Source organism: Ornithodoros turicata, chromosome 5 (genome assembly GCF_037126465.1).
Source record: "Ornithodoros turicata isolate Travis chromosome 5, ASM3712646v1, whole genome shotgun sequence".
Lineage (NCBI taxonomy): Eukaryota > Metazoa > Arthropoda > Arachnida > Ixodida > Argasidae > Ornithodoros > Ornithodoros turicata.
This window is the reverse complement of record NC_088205.1, coordinates 61,417,248-61,435,945: the sequence shown is the minus strand read 5'-3', so window position 1 is coordinate 61,435,945 and position 18,698 is coordinate 61,417,248. Positions and strand designations below refer to the sequence as shown.

Genomic DNA, 18,698 nt, shown 5'->3' with positions numbered 1-18,698 from the left:
CTATTCTTTTTTTTAATGGCTTTTTTGTGATGATTGTATCCTATTATTTCATTGTGTTGTTTGAGAGCCTTTAGATGGTGGTGGTTTATAACTTTGCTTGTGGACAGAACCAGACGCAATCCAACACACAGCTATATTTTTGTTTAGAAGTTTGAGTACTCAGAGCTATGATGATCCTCTTCTGTATCTCATCAGTAAAGTTATGATATATACCCCCTGTTTTTGTCTAGAAGTGTTAAAAAAAGAAAAAAAATGCCACCTGCTTACTCAGTGACCATATTTTCTGGTGCGACGAGCACCCCTCAAATTTAGCAGAGTTTGGGAAATGTCCGATGTATATAACTTGTGTCTATGCATAACACTGTATTTCACACTCGTACCCAACAAAGCTAGCCTTGTGAAATGACTTCAGAGCCACTGACACCTTGAAGTCATCCCATGTTTAAGGGACAGACTTCATTATTTTCCGCCTGCCCGATGCCTCACCTCGCTACTCAGGCTTGCCATCTATCATTCATTTTTTCTCATATATCCCGAACATGTGACTGCATTGAAGGATTTACGTGCTATGTCAAGTGGCTGGTCTAAAGCTCGAGGCAAGAGATTGCATGGCGTGTTCTTAGGAGTGGCTCTTCAAGGAAAGAACGTGAAGGAGAAGAACGTGTACGCTTGGTGCCCTCTAGGTATTTCAGTGGTGCAAGTTACTCCTGCTCCAAAAATTTGTACTCACACTGTGGAATATCCCTCTGTGACTGACCTTGTGGCATGGCACTTTGTGGTTATAATAGCATTATCAGAAAACAGGCATAAGATGTATTAACTGCCTACTACCTACAATGCTGCAACCAAACGAAACAACAACTAACCCCATTGCTGGTGGTGATGCGGTGAAATGCCTCACAGTCACCTAACAGCGAGGACTGGAGTCCTACGTTGTCCCAACCAAACAAAATTTTATTTGGTGAGCATCAGATATGTTTAAAGCAGGTGGGTTCAACCAAGGACGTGAGAAGTCGTGCAATATTACAATGCAGCCACACCTTGCTACAACTATTATTGAACACCAGGAATCTATCAGTATCATTAACATTGAGTGGCTTTTCTTTGCAGGTCCTGATGTTTTGTGGTGAACTTAGCTGTTACCATGAACTCTCTCGAAAATAGGGGCCCTCTCACGATAGGTAAGGTGTACATGCACTTGTCTGTAACCTCCCCAATTTTGGACTGAATGGAATTATAATCAGGATTTGTGGGTCTTGGGATGAAGTTTTGCAACGAATCTTAAAAGATGTTCAACATGCTGATCTTTGACAACATTTTTGTAACTTAAAACCATTGAAGCATATTGGGTGTCTTTTTTTAGGCGATACAGATTTTTCATAAAAAAACTATAAAGGCTATAGACATGCTGTTTTCACTTCTATCATCTCTGGGCCGGCGGACGTTCTTGGCCATATGTTGCTCAGCCGTCAAATGACTAATTACCTAAAAATCGTTAATTAACTTTTTAATTATAAAAGCTACAAAGTTGTCCCAATAAGAACATCTGTTCCTTTCGGTGACCTGATATCGTAGCTGTTTTTAGAACAAAAATCCGTTCGGTTGATCGTCCGCAAAAAATTCGTGAAGGAACACCATTTTTTTCTTTATTTTGTTCATTGCACATCTTTGGAGACCCGTCTTTCCTTTGCCCCCAATCCCCAATGTGAGAGGGTGAAAGAGCACACTGTCGCCTCTTGCGTCCTGGAAAAAGATTAACAGAAAATGCAACACAAGATAAAGGGAAGTTCCGATAGCGTCACCCGATACATGTGTGTTTGTTTTGTTTCCGCAAGTTAAAGCTCATCTTGGACGCATGAGGCTCCTTCACCATTTCACATTGGGGGTGAAGGAAGGACGCGTCTCCGAAGATGCGCAATGAACAAAATAAAGAAAAAAGTGGTGTTCCTTCACAAGTTTTTTGCGGACGATCTACTGAACGGATTTCTGTACTGAAAATGGCTACGATATCAAGTCACCGAAAAAAACAGATGTTCTCATTGGGACAACTTCGTAGCTTTTAATTAAAAAGTTAATTAACAATTTTTAGGTAATTAGTCATTTGACGGTCGAGCAGCATATGGTCAAGAATGTCTGCCGGCCCAGAGATGATAGAAGTGAAAACAGCATGTCTATAGCCCTTATAGTTTTTTAATGAAAAATCTGTATCATCTAAAAGAAGACACCCTGTATAAGATGAATAGAAACTGTGTCATACAAGGAAAAGGGTGCTGCGGAAGTTTTGATACCACAAAAAAATTGGTCATATCATGATAGCTGTAGTCTGGTTGTGAAGGAATACGTGCTCATGCACAACTGCTTTGACCAACAATAGCAGCAAGTAGGGGGCATTCCTAACGCTATCTCATTTGGTGCATCATAGTCGAATCGGCTAATAAAACATCTGCAGCTGTCTGGTGTGTTGTCTTAGTCCTTCAGCTGTGGCGTTTCAACTATTATTTACAACTTGTGAGTTGTGACAGAGTGTAGAAACTCTGTGTTATGAGACTATGCCTTATCTTTGCATCACTGTGACATTGTGTCTGCAAGGGAGGTGTCCGCCTGTAGGCATCTAGGAACGAAGAGTGATGTACACAATACAGGAACGACAACCGCAGTGTTCCTGTGTTCCGTGTCACACTCTTCGTTCCTAGGATGTCCTACCATCTAGCACAACTCCATGTTCTGACGCCTGGAAGCACCCCATCCAGCATACAAGAAGGTGTTGGGGTGTTCCTGATTGTGCTCACTGTCAGCAGGAGGTAGATGAAGTGGGGACACAGCAGTGGGGTAGCTGCTCTGCATGTGCTGTGTGTGGCAGCAGGGTTCAAGTGGAAGTGAAGTGCAGGTTGTGAGTTAGGTAGAGTATCGTTTGTAGCATTTGCGGTAGCGTAGCATATTTATATGTGTGGATTGGGTGCTCCGGGGATTGAAGTGCCAGACTCAGTAGTGTAATCTTTAGTGGTGAACTGCTTTCCATGTTGGGTGAGGTGAATTCATGAATGTCGGTGGCAATGTTGAACTGAAACCTTACTTTGGCAAGCCATCTTTGCCAGTCTGTAGGTGGTATGCTCGCAAGTGAGCACCATTCTTAAACATGCAACATCGCAATGGTGCAGGAATATGTCATATTGGAAAAACATCTGCGAGCTGGTGCAGCTTTAAAGCCAAAGCTTAAAGCCTCAGTGCTGACGCCCATTGCTTGGGTTAGCAATTTTAGGTTGTTGGATTGGTCCTGCTTAAAAAGAAACACTCAAGTGCCCAATGAAAGAGTGAGAGGCTATTGTAAAATGCATCACAATATTTTGTCACAGTTTTTGTGTCGCGTGTCTCGCATGTTGAGCTAGCTGTACTTCAAATATCACATTCATATCAAGAATTCATACGGATAAATTTTAAGTTTACTAGATCAAGATTTTAAATTTCTCGCCAGTCACACGCCTACAAATTACGCACGTATGTATGTGGCACATAGACATGCAGACTCTGTAACTTGCACATCCATTTATCCTCACCAGAGAACTCGCTTGTGTCAGAATTTGGTAATCTGACCTTTGAAGACGGTGAAGCCATTCCACCAGGAGGGGATGATGGCCAGGTGGGAGATCTCCTCCTTTTCGACACTAACCTCAACCGACCACTTACGGTGAAGAGCCGTTCGAGTTACGCTCAGCTCGGTGTTCATTCCATGGGCATTGACCTAACTCGGAGCCCTCTCATTGAGCCTCCTCCTCCTGCTGAGAACACTCCTGCTTTGAACAATTTGTAAGCACACGTTCAATAGCCTTGCTGATATAAGAGCTGTCAGCTCTTGCTTTTTGATATTGACTAGGCCTCCATCTTTACTTTACTTTACTTTACTTTACTTTACTTTACTTTCGCTTTCTACATGGCCCAAAATAATTGCAGTGGCGTTAGATGGTGCTAAGTGTAAAATGTGACAATGACAACATGTCTTTAGTGTTATAAAATAGCACTTTATTACGCACGTTTTGAAGAATGTGCCCCTAGAAATAACTGGGACATTTGTGAATTATTGCATGTGCATATAATAGAAAAAGTGTGATAGTCAGTGTCGTCTGTTATTGTCTGCTGGTGCAGAACATGCTGGTTGACAGCTAGCACTTAAATTACTTCAAATTACCATTCTGCTTCAAATTTTGAGAGAGATATCTTTTTTTTTTTAAACACAGCAGTAAGTTATTACAAATGAGCGGTGCACACAATGACTGAAACCACTTTGTGGGGAAGCTGTAGCACATGATTTCCAGGGCAGAGGGAAGTACTGTATAATCGTGATCTGCTTAATAGCATTTTGGGTCATGTAGACAGCACCAGTGTGTCACAACTTTTTCTTGGGAGCGTTCAGGCCTGGCGTGATGCGTGGAGGCCTAGGTATTGTGCAATATTTGGTTTTTTCTTGGCAGTGACTTGACCACAACAGGGGACCTCTTTACTAACAACAACAGCAACAACATGGGAAAGAGGGTGACAACCAACACTGGATTTCTAGACTATTACCGCCTGCTGGAATCGGCAGTCCAGCAACGCAGGGCTGGGGAAGAGTTGGAAACCGAGGAAGATTCTAACCGTAACCGCCGCCTGACCAAGTCTGAATGGTAAACAAACCCTATGTGATATCTGCAAACATAGCTGTCATTTATGCAACAAATCACGCAGCATAACAGCTGAGTGAGTGATGACTGATAACCCTTTCTTGTTTTAACTCCATCGTGTCCTTTCTTGGCAACTGTTTGCTCAGGACCTTAAGAAAAATCATCAGAGAAAGAGAAAGTGACAATGTGGTCCTGTCTGGGTTTTATCGTATATCGAAATGTTACATACAGTGCTATTAAATTGGAAACATTTGCAATGATGTATGGCTGAGATCCATGTTTTACAGCAATGGGCTAACAATCATATAAACAATAACGTTTCTGCATGTGGAAACTGTTGCTGCAATGGGATTGAAGTCTGCTTTTCCACCAATTCTCAGGTTAGGGCGCAAGTGGGTGATAGAGGTTTGTCCTCTCTGCTGTAGTCACTGCAGATTGCAGTATGTTTTAGTGAACCTTGTCGAGTATTTGACATACATCCCAATTCTCTTATTCTGATTGGCGTACCATGTTGCACGATACCTATAGTTAGTCACCAACATCAAAGTGTCACCCAGAATAATTTTCTAAGAATCTTCATCAGCACCCGGGCGATAATTTTTTAAAGAAAAAATGTCTCGGCTGAAGTCTCCAGAGGGATGAACGTTCCTTGTGATCTTCTAGTTATTCGTAAGTGTCATTCGAAAAGTATCTGCGTCTTGTATTTTGACAACAGTGTTTTAATATACATTATGAATATGAATGAAGCTGCAGAAAAATAACAACCTTTACATTTTTTTTTTTGCTGGAGCATCTCAGAAACAGATGTTACCTGTAACACCATAATTTCCAGAGCATAATGCACATGTCATACGTCAGAATTTAGCCCCAGGGCCCCACCTGCACGTTACGCGGCAATGAGCATTGTACAGGGTATTTTCTGTCACGGCAGCGAGCCTTGATTGCTGGTTCGAACCTGGCCGAGCATATAATTTATCTCAACGTGATGCTTCCTCATTTTCTGAGCATAAGCCCAGACTGGCTTTCTTTGTGCACATTATTCGCCGGTGCATCTTCTGCACGCTACATTTATTTTAAGAGTCTAATTTTCGGCTGCTGCACGTCATCTGCAGTACCTACTATCGACCAGAAGTTCCGGTTGTATCTGTGAAGAAAAGCAGCTAAGGAACACGGAACAACGGGACACAGCAAACAGGACGACTGTTGTGTCTCATTGTTTGTGTTCCTTCAGCTGCTTTTCTTCATGGATAATTACCCGTCTCACTACGCATGTAATTATATGTGAGTGCCCGAATGGTATCTTGTTCAACATCATATCATGTTCAGGAACTGCTCCTCTGAGAAGGAGCAGGACGAATCAGAAGAGCCACTCCTCCCACCTGCGTCACCGTTGATGAAGAGGGCAGAAGATATTGGTGAAGCAGAGGCAGATTCATTGCTTCCGCAAGGATGGGAACGCCACTTAGATGATGATGGACCCTACTATTGGCACATCAGCAGCGGCACCATCCAGAGGGAGCCACCTACTTTGCCTGGCTGTGGGGGTACCAGCCATGTCCCCAGGCAAAAGCAGCAGGCACAGCGACGTTTGTCAGAAAACCTAGACGTGGTAGGTGATGTTTTGCCTTTGCTTTGGTGATGAAATTACTTGCCTTGAGAAAATATAGAAGTGAAATGCCTGAAACTGAGAATTAATGTAGGTTGTGGTTTCGAAGTAAGCAGGAAATAGTACACTGCACATGCAGACTAGTGCTTTAACATTGCGTTATCCTTGTGAAGCATTTCTAAGTATCCTGCTTCACATGAACTGTGATGTGCTGAAGCTCCTTCACAACATAACCAAAACTTGCATAGTTTTATTTTTGTTGCATACATCATGGCACAGTAGCTCATGTCACAGGAAACATAAGGTCATTATCATCATCAGCAAAGCTTGCACATAGATTTCTCAATAATGAATAGTTAAATTCTTTAAGGGACCCCCCCACCCCCACCCCCCTCTCTAATTACATTTTGTGAAGTGGGGTCATCCATAACCCCAACTTAAAGAAGCGATCCTCATATTTGGCACACTCATATAAACCTACAAAGAAATAGCTACAGTTGCATTGTGAAACATTGCGAGACACAAGCACTGGTGACTGTGCGGCCAGTACTCAGACACAAGAAAACGTATTGAGAATTCGTGCAGAGACATACCGTATTTACCTGATTCTAACACACTCTTTTTTTTTAAAAAAAAAACTTCATCCCATAACCTTCTGCATGTTAGAGTTGAATGCAAACGATTCATGGAGTCCGTGAATCCAAAATATGGCACATGCAAGAGGCGCCGTATGCGCCTTGAAGTCCGTACCATGTGGTGTGTCCATTATCCTAAACTTTAATGAACCGCCATAAACCAGCCATAAGCTGCCTGCCTACAACACGGTGCACGGTGGCTCTCAGTTTGCAATTATATGCAACCTGCTGGTTTCCCAAGTTTCGGAACGCCGCAGTGAAGCAAAAGAGGATCCGCTACGAAGCTTCTTTCAAGCGACAAGTGCGGAAAGCCTTTTCCGGAAACAGAAGGAAATTGTGCTGCTTCAAAGAGGTTTTCAGTGCAGAAGACGAACGTTCGAGAATTGCGAGAGATCGAGAATTAGAGAAATCAAACATGCTTGATGGGACAGAGGACTAGAGCACTGCAAAGGGCTGGGCTGGCTCGAAAGCCCAAGCCCAGCCAGGCCAGCAGGTGGAAATCGGGCCTCAAAGTCGTTTAGACTGTGTGCTTGGGCTGGGCTCAGGTTCAGTCAGAGAGTTCTTGGACCACAGTCGGGCCGAGCTTTTGTGAGCCATACTTTCGCAGTATTTAATCCTCAACATACGTTTTGAAAACAAAGCAACCATGTACCTACAACATATGCTACAACATAAGCGTCAAATTATTCTCGACTTCACCACGTTATGGATTTCGCTCGTGCTGCAGCGTGCACCGTGGGCAGGCGCTCTAGACTCGGGGGGCCCGCGTGTTGCTACAAGTACAAACAGCATTAAAAGCAGCGCTTGCACATTGCAAGTATGTGTGGTTTGCGCTGTTTGCTGTGTACAGTGCCCGCCACATTGCAACTGCGAGCTGGGCCTCGGCCGGGCTTTTGGCAGCCGAGTCGGGCTCGGGTTGGGTAAGCCTCCGTGGCCTCGGGTACTGGACGGGCCGAGTTTTCGACGGCTGGGTCGGGCTTGGGTCGGGTACACCTCCGTGGCTTCGGGTACAGGCTGGGTCAGGCTTATCAATTTAGTCCCGTGCAATGCTCTACCGAGGACGTCTGTCGACAGTGACAAAGAAGCGTGTGACAATGACACTGATGCTGAATACACGATTGTTCACTGTTTTTCTGTCATGAGGTGTACTTTTGAGCATTTTTTTCGGGTGTAAGTCGCTAAAATCAGCTGAGTGTTACATTCGGGGGTGCGTTAGAACTGGGGGGGGTCGTTACCTTATAGGTAGTGTTTTGCAGGGCACAGTCTTATACATCTACAGTTACAGGCATGTTCTGAGGGAGAATATATTTTACTTGTAGTGAGAAAAATGTTTTTTGACATATGTATTTACATTAAAAATGTTAAACATTTTAATGTTTGTTCCATGCAGGTAACAAAGTGTGCTGCCCCTAAGGAGCCTTTCTTTGACAATGACAAGCAAGTAAAGTAAGTATTCACTAGAATTACTTGCGTGTCAATCTATTTCATAGGTTTGGCTGTTTCACACGAAATAGCACTGCACATGATATTTGACATTCTGTGCATTGTTTGTTGCAGACGACAGAGTTATCCCCAAATAGGTAGCAGTTTGGATGAGGACGAGGCAAGTTTTTTTTTTCACTTTGTGAAGCAAAGTTTTTGTGCAAGTTTTTTTTCACTTCAACTCAAGTTGTGTTCTTGACTTAAAGGGGCGCTAAAATGCAAAAACAACTTGTTCTCAAATGAATGTCCGTGTTTCAATTATTATAATGCACGCAAAATTAGTTCACACAGCGCTACCGTTTAGAAGAAGAATGCAATGAAAACAGCGCCATCTTTGGTGGCAACGAATGGTTCCTCGGGAAGCAAAGATTGGCGGCATCCAAGCAGACAGCAGGAGAAGCGCGTACATGCCTGTCGTGTGCATGAAGAAGCGGAACGGGTCCTGTCATAACGTTGTGTTCATGCGCAGCATGATGTGCATTGCTGCATTTTTCAATGCAGATTTACTGAATTGTAGCCCACAACAGTAATCCCAAATGTTCTAGTGACAACAATTATCTTCATGTCTTTCGGGCAGCGACGCCAGCGTGCTTTATAAGTCGCGCCATGTTTTTCGTCGGAACTGCTCTATGACGTGGCACTAAAAGCACCCGAGGTATACCCGATGCACGAGCTCAAGCAACGTTCACTGCGTTGTGCCGAGGCAAGAAAGAGTCCGGTGTAATTTTGATTGTAGCTTCGTAACGGAATCAAAGTTCTGAATTACGACAAGAAGAGCAAAATTAACACAGTGTGTGACATAATTTGAAATGAACTTGTGGTGGCATTTTAGCGCCCCTATAATAAGCAACCTGTTGGGATTTGAGCTAGCCACAGTGGCCGTTCTCTCATCAATACATTGCTTTCAAGCAAACGTTGCTGACACATCATTTCGAGCCACAAAATGCTCTTTTATACGATGTCCATTGTTTATGTTCACTTCTGCTAGTTAAACAGTGGGTTCCAGTTAAGTTTGAGAACGGCCGTAGAAGTTGCCCAGCTACACTTAATGTACACTATCTAACAGCTAGCACTTAACAGACTGTGCTCTGCTTTTTCAGAACATCATGTCAAAGGGGATAACTTCATTTTTGGTTCACCACTTGTAGATTTTTATCCAGGAAAATAAACTTGGCTAGTCTCCACCGTTGTCAAGGCAGAAGGGTTGTACAGTGGACCCGTTGGTTCGAACTCGAGGGGGCCTGACTCTTTGTTAGAATAAAGCGGAGTTCGAACTAACGGGAGATGCTCTCCTGGAAGGGGGCTTGGGTGCAGGGAGCACGTGCAGACGCGTTGCGACGCACTTCGCGTTGTGTTATACGTTCGCAGTACCGGTTTCACTTTTAGATGCATTTGAATGATATTGGCGTAATTCAAATCGTTACTGCTGCCAAACTCCGCCACTATCTGCATTATGTTCCCGATGCCTAACCGATCTTACAGCGGAGAAAACCGTCAGAGCGTCGCGGCCGTTGGGACCTATATATAAATACAGGACTGTTATGTTCACAAAAATTCATTTACAGAAATTATTAAGCAGGTTAGGGTTGAAAGCAGTCAGTAATTCGCTCTTGCAACCGTTTCCTGGAGCGAGACTGTTAGCATCGCTTTCGATTTGAACGCAAGTTAAAGCGCGGCGCTCACATTTTCCTCAGAAGAAAAATAGCGTGCTGTCATATCCAGTGCCGATGTTACATCAGATGCACTCAGTAAAGGCACTGGTTCGTGGCTTGGGTTGTCCTAACCTTCGTCGCTACAGTCCGCACGGTCCTCTGGTGTGGTTAGGCTGGCGCACGTGGCATTGATGATGTCCGCGTCAATCAAGAGCCCAGTCTCTATGCCGTCGTCTACGCTGACATGGTGCCAGTTATAGAAATAAATGATGACAGTGAAGGGGTTGTAGAACAATACTGACAGTTGCGAAGTCATAAATGCGAGTGATGTCACGCGAACGCATCTCCACCCTTCACGGCCTCAACAGGAAGAGAGAGAGGAGGGGCCGGAGGGAGACATGCAAGCGTTTGTGCAAGCTTCTCGCTGCTGTCGTAAAAAGTCAGAGTGACCTCGAGCAAAACAAAATGGGGGAAAAGGACACGCACATACGCACCCTATGTAAGATCAATAACCAGGGAGATATGGGGCGCTGTTCCGCGTTCTGGTCTGCCACGCCAACTCCGTTGATTCGAATTATCCGTTGTATACGCTCGTCCGTTCGAATAACCGAGAGTTCCTCCCGATTGAAATGCATGTGGCTTCGTGAGTTCGAATTATCCGGATGTTCGAATTAAGTGATTTCAAATTAACGAGATTCTACTGTATGTCAAAAGACACACATACTTTGTGCTATCAGAGCAAAAACATCTGCTGCTTCCTCGTGTTTTCCTGGTGTCCAGAGCTGACTGCCACAACATAATACATCGCAACGGTTGGATGTGTTCCACTACATTAGTTTCCACATGTGCTAGGCTAGGTTTGCAGAACTTCCTAATTTTTTAGACCACATTATGCAGGAGTTTAACAATGTTTTCACACTGAATCTCATATCCTTCACAGGGTATTGGAGCAGGTACCATGCCACTGCGGTTTGCTGTACGTTCTTTGGGCTGGGCAGAGGTCCCAGAAGAGGATCTCACCCCTGAACGATCAAGCAGGGCTGTGAATCGCTGCATCGTAGATCTCTCTCAGGGGCGTGTCAGGGGTGCACAAGGAAATCAAGGCGGCATCTTGGACGGGGTGGGTCGCTGGGGGGAAGGTAGAGACCTGCTCCTGGAGCTTGATGGCAACCAACTGCGACTGCTGCGGCCCCGAGACTCTGCTGTGTTACACTGTCAGCCCCTGCATGCTATTCGTGTCTGGGGAGTAGGACGGGACAACGGACGGTATGCCAACCCACTTTTTCTTTTTGTGTCAGCCACAGGTGGCGAACACATGCACATGTGCCACAGGTCCATCATATACTCCTCCTTTCGTTTCATACTGTATAACTAGGGTCTGAGGTTTTCGGGATGAGGGTTTCGTTTATCAGGCTTTTATACATATCACAAATGTAAAAAGAAAACAGCTTTAAGCTAAGTAATAACACTGTCTGTGACAAACTGAGGACTGTGTTAAAAGGTTTATAGCAACTCAAACCTGCATTGAGTGGAACGGTAATTCAAATCTGGATGGTGATGCAAACCTGCACATGGATTAAAGTACTACTTCGCTTAACGTGTCGCTGTTACAAATCTTCACATGAGAAGCGCTTTCATTTTCGTTTCTGCATTGAAGTAGGAGAAAAGAGTGTCGGAGTTCCATTACGTTCGGCGATTCATCGGCAGTTCTGCTTACTTTGGCTCCCGACTCCTTTCTTTTGAGGATTATTTAAGTTGCTACTAAGTTGCTTGGCGCTGGGCGTTGTTTGGGCCGCGAGGCAGTACAGCCATCCCGAACAGGCGCGACAGACGCGGAACTGGTGGAAGCCAGGCGTGCCGTAACGTTTTTCCAGACTTGTGCCCGTTACTTGAAAAAAGTAATTGATTACCGTTACAGTTACTTCTGTGGAAAAAGCAATTGATTACCATTACCAATTATTCGACTTCAAATGTAATTGAGTAACGAGTAGAAAAGTAACGCGTTACTTCGGTCGTTACTCTGCAATCACACAAATTATAACCGTCTTTGTTGTGCCTCAGAAAAAAAAGAAAAGAAAAAGTTTCAACAGCGGAACAGCTGAAGTAACAAGACAAACAAAAACACGTAGACAAGGAGATCTGTTCGTCTACTGTATTTATCGCCCGGGAAAACGTTGACCCGATTGTGGAAGAGCATTGCGTGAAATTTCCCCGTGACTCACTAAACCTCCAAAGCTTCAGGTACCATGACACGCTGGTGTAGGAAGAGATTAGGGAGAGAGACTCTGAATTCCAGAACGTTATTACAATTACAACGTTATTACAACCTCCGCTTGCTGTAGTAGGACAGCCTGGCACCAGGGGCTTGACTTCGGGCAGAACATCTGAAAGATAAGCTAATCTCTGCCGGAAAAGTAATCGATTACTCAGAAAAGGAACTGATTACTCGAAAAATTACTCAAAAAGTAATTGATTACAAGTACGTAATTACTAGTAACATGTTACGCACAAGTCTGCGTTTTTCCGAAGAGTTCACAACGCGCGCGCGTGACCTCGGGGGAAAACCCAATTTTTTAATGTGTGTGGAGACTGTGTGCTGGAATCTGTCAACCAGGGTTGCGGAGTTGCCACTCCGGAGTTGGAATGATTCCGGAATCATTCCAGATTTATCAAAGCCTGGAATGGAGTTGGAATGGAATGGCAGAAACTGTGTAGGGATGGAATGGAAATGGAATTAGGCATTTTTTGGCAGGAATGGAATTGGGACGGAATGGTCTGGGTGCCCAGGTGGTAGTTTTGGTTTCAACCCGGTTGTTTCTGTCCCCTTCTGCCCTGAAATAACCTTGTCTTCGTGCTTTTTCCGTGCTGGGTAGATGTCAGTCTCCTCTAGCGCTGCTGGGCTAGCCAGCACGGTTACCGGTCCTTTTTCGTTTATTGATGGAATTAAAGGAATGGAATAGGGTTGCCAAGCCATTCCAGGAATGGGAACTGACCATACCTTTTCATTTCGAGGAATTGAAAGGAATGGAATTATTACAAATGTCCATTCCTCGGAATAGAATGGAATGGTTGACCCCATTCCGCAACCCTGCTGTCAACTGCTGATATTCGCACACGAACGCTTGTGGTCAACGAATGTGGCAACATTGACGCGCGTCACTCGCTCTGTCCGCATCCCATGCGCAGGCGTTTCTTTGCCGCACGTACAAGGCCATGGCATGCACGCGATGTTTTGGAAGTTGGGGAAACGTCCCATGCATTTCGCCCTCACGGCTCCGGTGTCACTTCCTTCCATTGGTGATCCCTCCCTCTCTCCCACTACCGCAGTCTTGCGCCGTGGTTCCACGCTGCGTGACAGAAGGACCCCAATTTCGGGGAGAAATCTGGTTTTACCCGAATCACTAAATGTGCGATTCAGGGGGTAAATTCGGGGAAGAATCGGGTAAAACCCGAAAGCCTCAGGCCTTATATGTAACATACCTTAGTAAAAGGGTCACCACTCCAAGCATCCCTTGTGGAATTAATGGCTTGCATGTCCAAGGTGTTCGTCACTCTAGGGCTACTATATGCTTTGTTAATGCATTTATAATGTCGCTATAATCACACAAAGACAAAGTGTTGCATGTATTGTGAGAGTGTCAAGTTTAGTTGAAATGACCAGGAAAGTGTTCTAGGTGAACCCAATCAACATTCTCTGACCTAGCACAGTCAATAAGCGAGGCAGTATCATCAAATCAAAATATGAGTTGTAATGAGTGCAACAGAGCACCCAGCAGGCCAGCTTCAAATTCATATTTACCATCGCAATGAAGCTGTACTAGACTGGAACCTGTATGCTTTGTGTGCACGTCTCTAAATCTAGCATATTTGTAACACGTGACTTCATGTTTAATTAAATTTGTTAATGAATGTAGTAGCTCTTGTTTCAGTCACGAGTACTTGTAAGATAGCAGCATAGATTGAGAAGTTACCCGTCAAAAAGAACTCGTTACAAGTTAAGTTACTGTTTGCAAAATGTAACTAAGTTAATAACGAAGTTCTTCAGCCTGAAATGTAACTCGAAGTTACAGAGTTACTTAAAAAAAAAGAACGAGTTACTTCCAAGTTACTTCGGACACAAAATAGCATTACGCAGGTGCAGAGCACGTGAGCAGTAGAGTTAGACCTTGTGTTGCCTGCGGAGGAGTGCAACACGGTTCTGGGGGGCATTTGACAGTGCCAACAGTTTTGTCCGAAAAATTGAAAAGTCCCAATTTTGGAGTCCGTATTATCAGTCGATGACTGTAGTAGTGCAATGTACAGGGTGGGTGCAGATAAAGTAGCCCCACATTTTCGCACATAGCACATTCCCTGCATACCGTACTAACTTCCGGCGGAGCACGACGGTGCATTTATGCGGTGCAAATCGAGAAAAAAAATTGTGGTAACCAAACTTTGCGCAATAAAATCGTTAGCAGCGCGAACTTCGCTCCGTGTATTTCCAATGGGACATGGCAGTGTAGCACAGTAGCATCGCCCTACCGCTGGGGGTGCCACTCACGCAGAAACAAAATGAGATCTGATACGCCTAGCGGTAGCTAGACGCAACTGTGCCGTGACCGCCATATTGATTTCTACATGGGAAATTCGGGGGATGCACGGAGAGTAACGTCTGCATGGATAACTTTTTTGTTACATGGAGTTTGGTTACTACGATTTTTTTGTTCGTTTTCATCGGATAAATGTGTCATTCCGAGCCACCGGAAGTTAATGCAGTAAACAGGGAACACCATACGTGCATAAATGTGGGGCTACTTTATCTGCACCCACCATGTAGAATGCCTTCTTTTTTTTTCTTTTTTTTTTGAGAAAGTCACCACGTCTGATTGCACTTGAATGCACTCTGCTTCTGGCGTACATGCTCTTGGGTTTTACTGTGGAGGCTTGTGGAGAATGTCTAAAGTATTGTTCCTTGCTTTCTTTTCCTGTCTTTCGGCGATGGAATTCGTCATAACTGTCCTTCGTCCCTTCTCTAGGGAAAGGTAATTTGAAGCTCATATTGTGAGCTTGTGTGATGTAGTGGCATGCAGCAAAGGCGATGTTAGTTTTTTATTATTATTTATATGTCATTTCCTATTGTAGTTTGCCTTCCGCTTACATAGCTTGTTTCCATGCACACAGCAAGCATGCAAAGCAGCATGCCTAGTGTGGTTTTAGCATTGTGTTCCCACATTTTCTTTGTTAGCACATTCTTTTTCGCATTTGACATGTAGTCATATCGTAAAGACTTACTGTGAGTTACTAAGGAACATAGCTTTGGAGCATGAAGAAGAAGAAAAAAGGAAGGCAGCACAACAAAAGCACAGCCAAATCAAAGTCACAAGTTGAAAACTATTTCTTACTGCCTTCACAGTTTGTTCATACGCCTAGATTGCCACACCTAGAATGTTTAATCATTTAATCATGTGCCCTCTTATTTAACACCAGGCATTTAGTTTTGATATCATGCACATGATTAGCTAGTGCTTCCTACTCTGGAATTGCACAAAAGTTTGCCGCAGAATCACAAATTTTTCGTAATTGTCAGCACTGACGTTGTACATACAATGCATGTGCATGAGTGCATCTTTTTTATAGTCGCTATAAAGATCCCTATGCAGCATGCCGTATGCTTCAGTTGTAGCATTTGTAAGCACTTGGCTGTGGATTTCTGTGCAACTTGGGATTTGAAATTGTTGGTGTCAAGGGTCAGTCCTTTCTGTGACAGCAAATTCCTGATGCTCTGCATTACGTTTCACACAGAATGTTGCTAATATAATGTTTTCATGGGAACACTTGCTGTCTACAACATACATGTAAGTGACATTCGAGACACACAAACTTTTATGCAGCTACAGTTTACGCAGTATCAACAGGATCATTCTGTATCTGCTGGATTTATACAAACACCTTAGCAACACATATGTATTGGCCGAGTGTATGTAGCAACACATATGTAGATCTTTAGATGAATTTATATTGATATGTCCTTGCAAAAGGGGACTGAACCCCTGTTGGGGTAATTAACAAAGGGTAACTCATCTAAAAATTCCATAGTGGTCAGTTTTGTTTGCTCCCGTTTTTTTATTTAGAAAAGAAAAGTGACATATTCCAGTTAATGAACCATTCAAGACGCAGTGCATTCTACTTCCTGTAATTCTTCAAAATTTTACTACCGTGATACCTCCTTTGTGTATGTCATCTGTGCTTCTGCGTGCAGCTGATTGACAGAATTCAATGAAATTTTGTCCTTCACACCGTTTTAATTGTGCACACCATACAAGAGCATTTCGTAGGTTTGAATATATGTACAACTCTACGTAGAGTTGGCTCTCATCAGCTTCCCCGTTATGCAGGGACTTTGCATATGTGGCGCGCGACCGTACCACACGGCGCTTCATGTGCCACGTATTTCGCTGCGACATGCCTGCACGAATCATTGCAAACGCACTGAGGGATGTCTGCAAGAAGATGGTTGTGGAAAGGAGCCTAATTGCCGAGTCCCGAGCACCCAGAACAACATCTGTTTCCAGCGAAACTGGGTCGGAAGGCAGGGTGTCCCCCACGAGGCACTCTCCAACAGAGCACAGCAGCAGCCCTGTTTCCCGTAAGCTTACAGGAAGGTTTAGAGAACATCTTAATCTCGATGTGCAGTCAACCCTTGACTGGTGTAGTCAACCTCTGCTTACGAATTTCCATGTCTTATGCTTTTATAAAACGAGGAAATTCATAATGTACCTTGTGGGACACTTATTACTCAAGCTCAACTGTTACGTGGGTGTACACATGAAAATGAGAGTGGTAAAGTTGATTATAAGAACTGCATACATGCATAGAATAATATCAGTATGAGTATTATGTGGTTGGGAAGCGTACAAAACAGTACAACCCATTTTCAATGTGAGATACAAGGTAAAAGCATGTATCTGCAGTGTATTAAGGTGAGAGGTGGTAGTAGATTTAGAAGACTAAGGATGTGAAAATGGATATAACTGATGCTGGCAATGAACTGGATTGTAATTCGACTGCATGCAGAAATAATGAGAAAGGTTTTTTAGTATGACAATGGAATGGCTCGCACTTAGAGAGTGACCCAAATGGTGACTGGCATACTGTGCTAGGCGGATGTATGATCCATACGGCACAGGAGAATAATAAAGTTTGAGGAGCAAAAATATAGTTTGTAACATTCCACAGTGTTCTAAGGGTTTCAAGTCGAAAACCAGATTAAGGAGCTGTAGCACTCTTCCTCTCCTTCTCAAGAAGGTCACTAATGCAGAGCGGGCTCTAATTGGTCTCCTCAAACGATTTGTCCAACCATCACGGGAGGTCATTTAATTGGACAAAGCCGAGGCGCCTCCGCTTCTGTTCCAGAAAGCTATCCTTTCAGTAGTATAATGCTTTCTGCGCCTTCTGTTGCCTCAAGACCTCCAATTACGAATCTCTCACTTTAATGGTGATTTGTGGGAGATTTTGGCCGTTCATATATTGAGGGTGGACTGTACTCATAACAACTTGGATCGTACTTCACTTCCCACATGCGCAACTTTTCTGTTCATCACAGTTGAAGAAGTAGAGTTCCCAACACCCATGGAGGAGCCACGTAAAGTTTTACGTGCACGGTACCTCGGTGCTGTTCCCGTCACTAAGCCCTCAGGAATGGAAATCCTGAATGGTGCCATTGATGCCTTGATTGCAACAGTGGCCAAGGATCGCTGGCTACCTGTACAGGTGGCTGTGGCGCCATCGACAGTGACCGTCACTCTTGATGGACCTCCCGGGGCGCGTGAAGTCTTGGCAGAGTGTCGCGTTCGTTTCTTGTCCTTCTTGGGCATCGGAAAACACGTCAAGTAAGCACACTTATTCTGGCGCAGGTCGTAATTATGTACGTTGAATGCTGTGTACAAAACTATAGGGCCTGAAAATTTATACTTTGTGAACGTGAGGGTTGAAGAGCCCCACGGGGAGCAGCTGTTGTTACTGCATCAGCTTCGTGTATGTGTATGTGTAGGCAAACTGTCTTTGTTGCTTTGTTACCTCAGTGCAGTCTCACATCAAAGCCATTCTGTAGTACGAGAGATTGGGCTTAACTCAACTGACATTGTTACGAATTTGTGGATAAAAATACCGAGCAAATCATCGCCAAAGTGACGTGTGTCAGGTTTTTTGTGTGCTTTTGTTTATTGCTTATTCAGCCTGTACGAGGCTGTCCCTTTAAACCTTGCTAATGCTCTGAATACCGTATTTACTCACATATAAGATGCACATTTTTTACTCGAAAACATTGCGCCATTCAGAAGGTGCATTCAATACGCGGGGGAAAATTGTAACCCAATAATTAATGTACACTTAACGCCCGCGATATCCGCGGCGATCTCCCTGGAATCGAACGGCGCGATTCTGCTTCATCGTCGCGATTTATTCCGAGATATCCGCGGCGATCTCCCTGGAATCGAACGGCACGATTCTGCTTCATCGTCGCGATTTATTCCGAGATATCCGCGGCGATCTCCCTGGAATCGAACGGCGCGATTCTGCTTCATCGTCGAGATTTATTCCGAGATATCCGCGGCGATCTCCCTGGAATCGAACGTCGCCATTCTCCCTCGTGTTGCGATTGTCCCTCATCGTCGTGATTCTCGCACACTAA

The 18,698-nt window shown here is 44.2% G+C and overlaps 1 protein-coding gene across 3 annotated transcripts in view; it reads left to right on the top strand.

The window, feature by feature from the left end:
- LOC135394546 (protein Fe65 homolog) overlaps positions 1-18,698 on the top strand; it is a 42,437-nt gene that overhangs the window by 8,485 nt on the left and 15,254 nt on the right. The window contains exons 1-10 of one of the 3 annotated variants that reach the window (XM_064625337.1): positions 667-961; positions 1,111-1,181; positions 3,558-3,804; positions 4,467-4,658; positions 5,982-6,264; positions 8,287-8,342; positions 8,454-8,499; positions 10,971-11,296; positions 16,405-16,655; positions 17,613-17,898. In XM_064625337.1, the coding sequence (XP_064481407.1) occupies positions 1,145-1,181; positions 3,558-3,804; positions 4,467-4,658; positions 5,982-6,264; positions 8,287-8,342; positions 8,454-8,499; positions 10,971-11,296; positions 16,405-16,655; positions 17,613-17,898 (1,724 nt within the window). In that variant the 5' untranslated portion in view covers positions 667-961; positions 1,111-1,144. Of the gene's footprint in view, positions 1-666; positions 988-1,110; positions 1,182-3,557; positions 3,805-4,466; positions 4,659-5,981; positions 6,265-8,286; positions 8,343-8,453; positions 8,500-10,970; positions 11,297-16,404; positions 16,656-17,612; positions 17,899-18,698 lie in introns of those variants that run through there. The other 2 variants (XM_064625336.1, XM_064625335.1) reach the window with 2 other exon arrangements.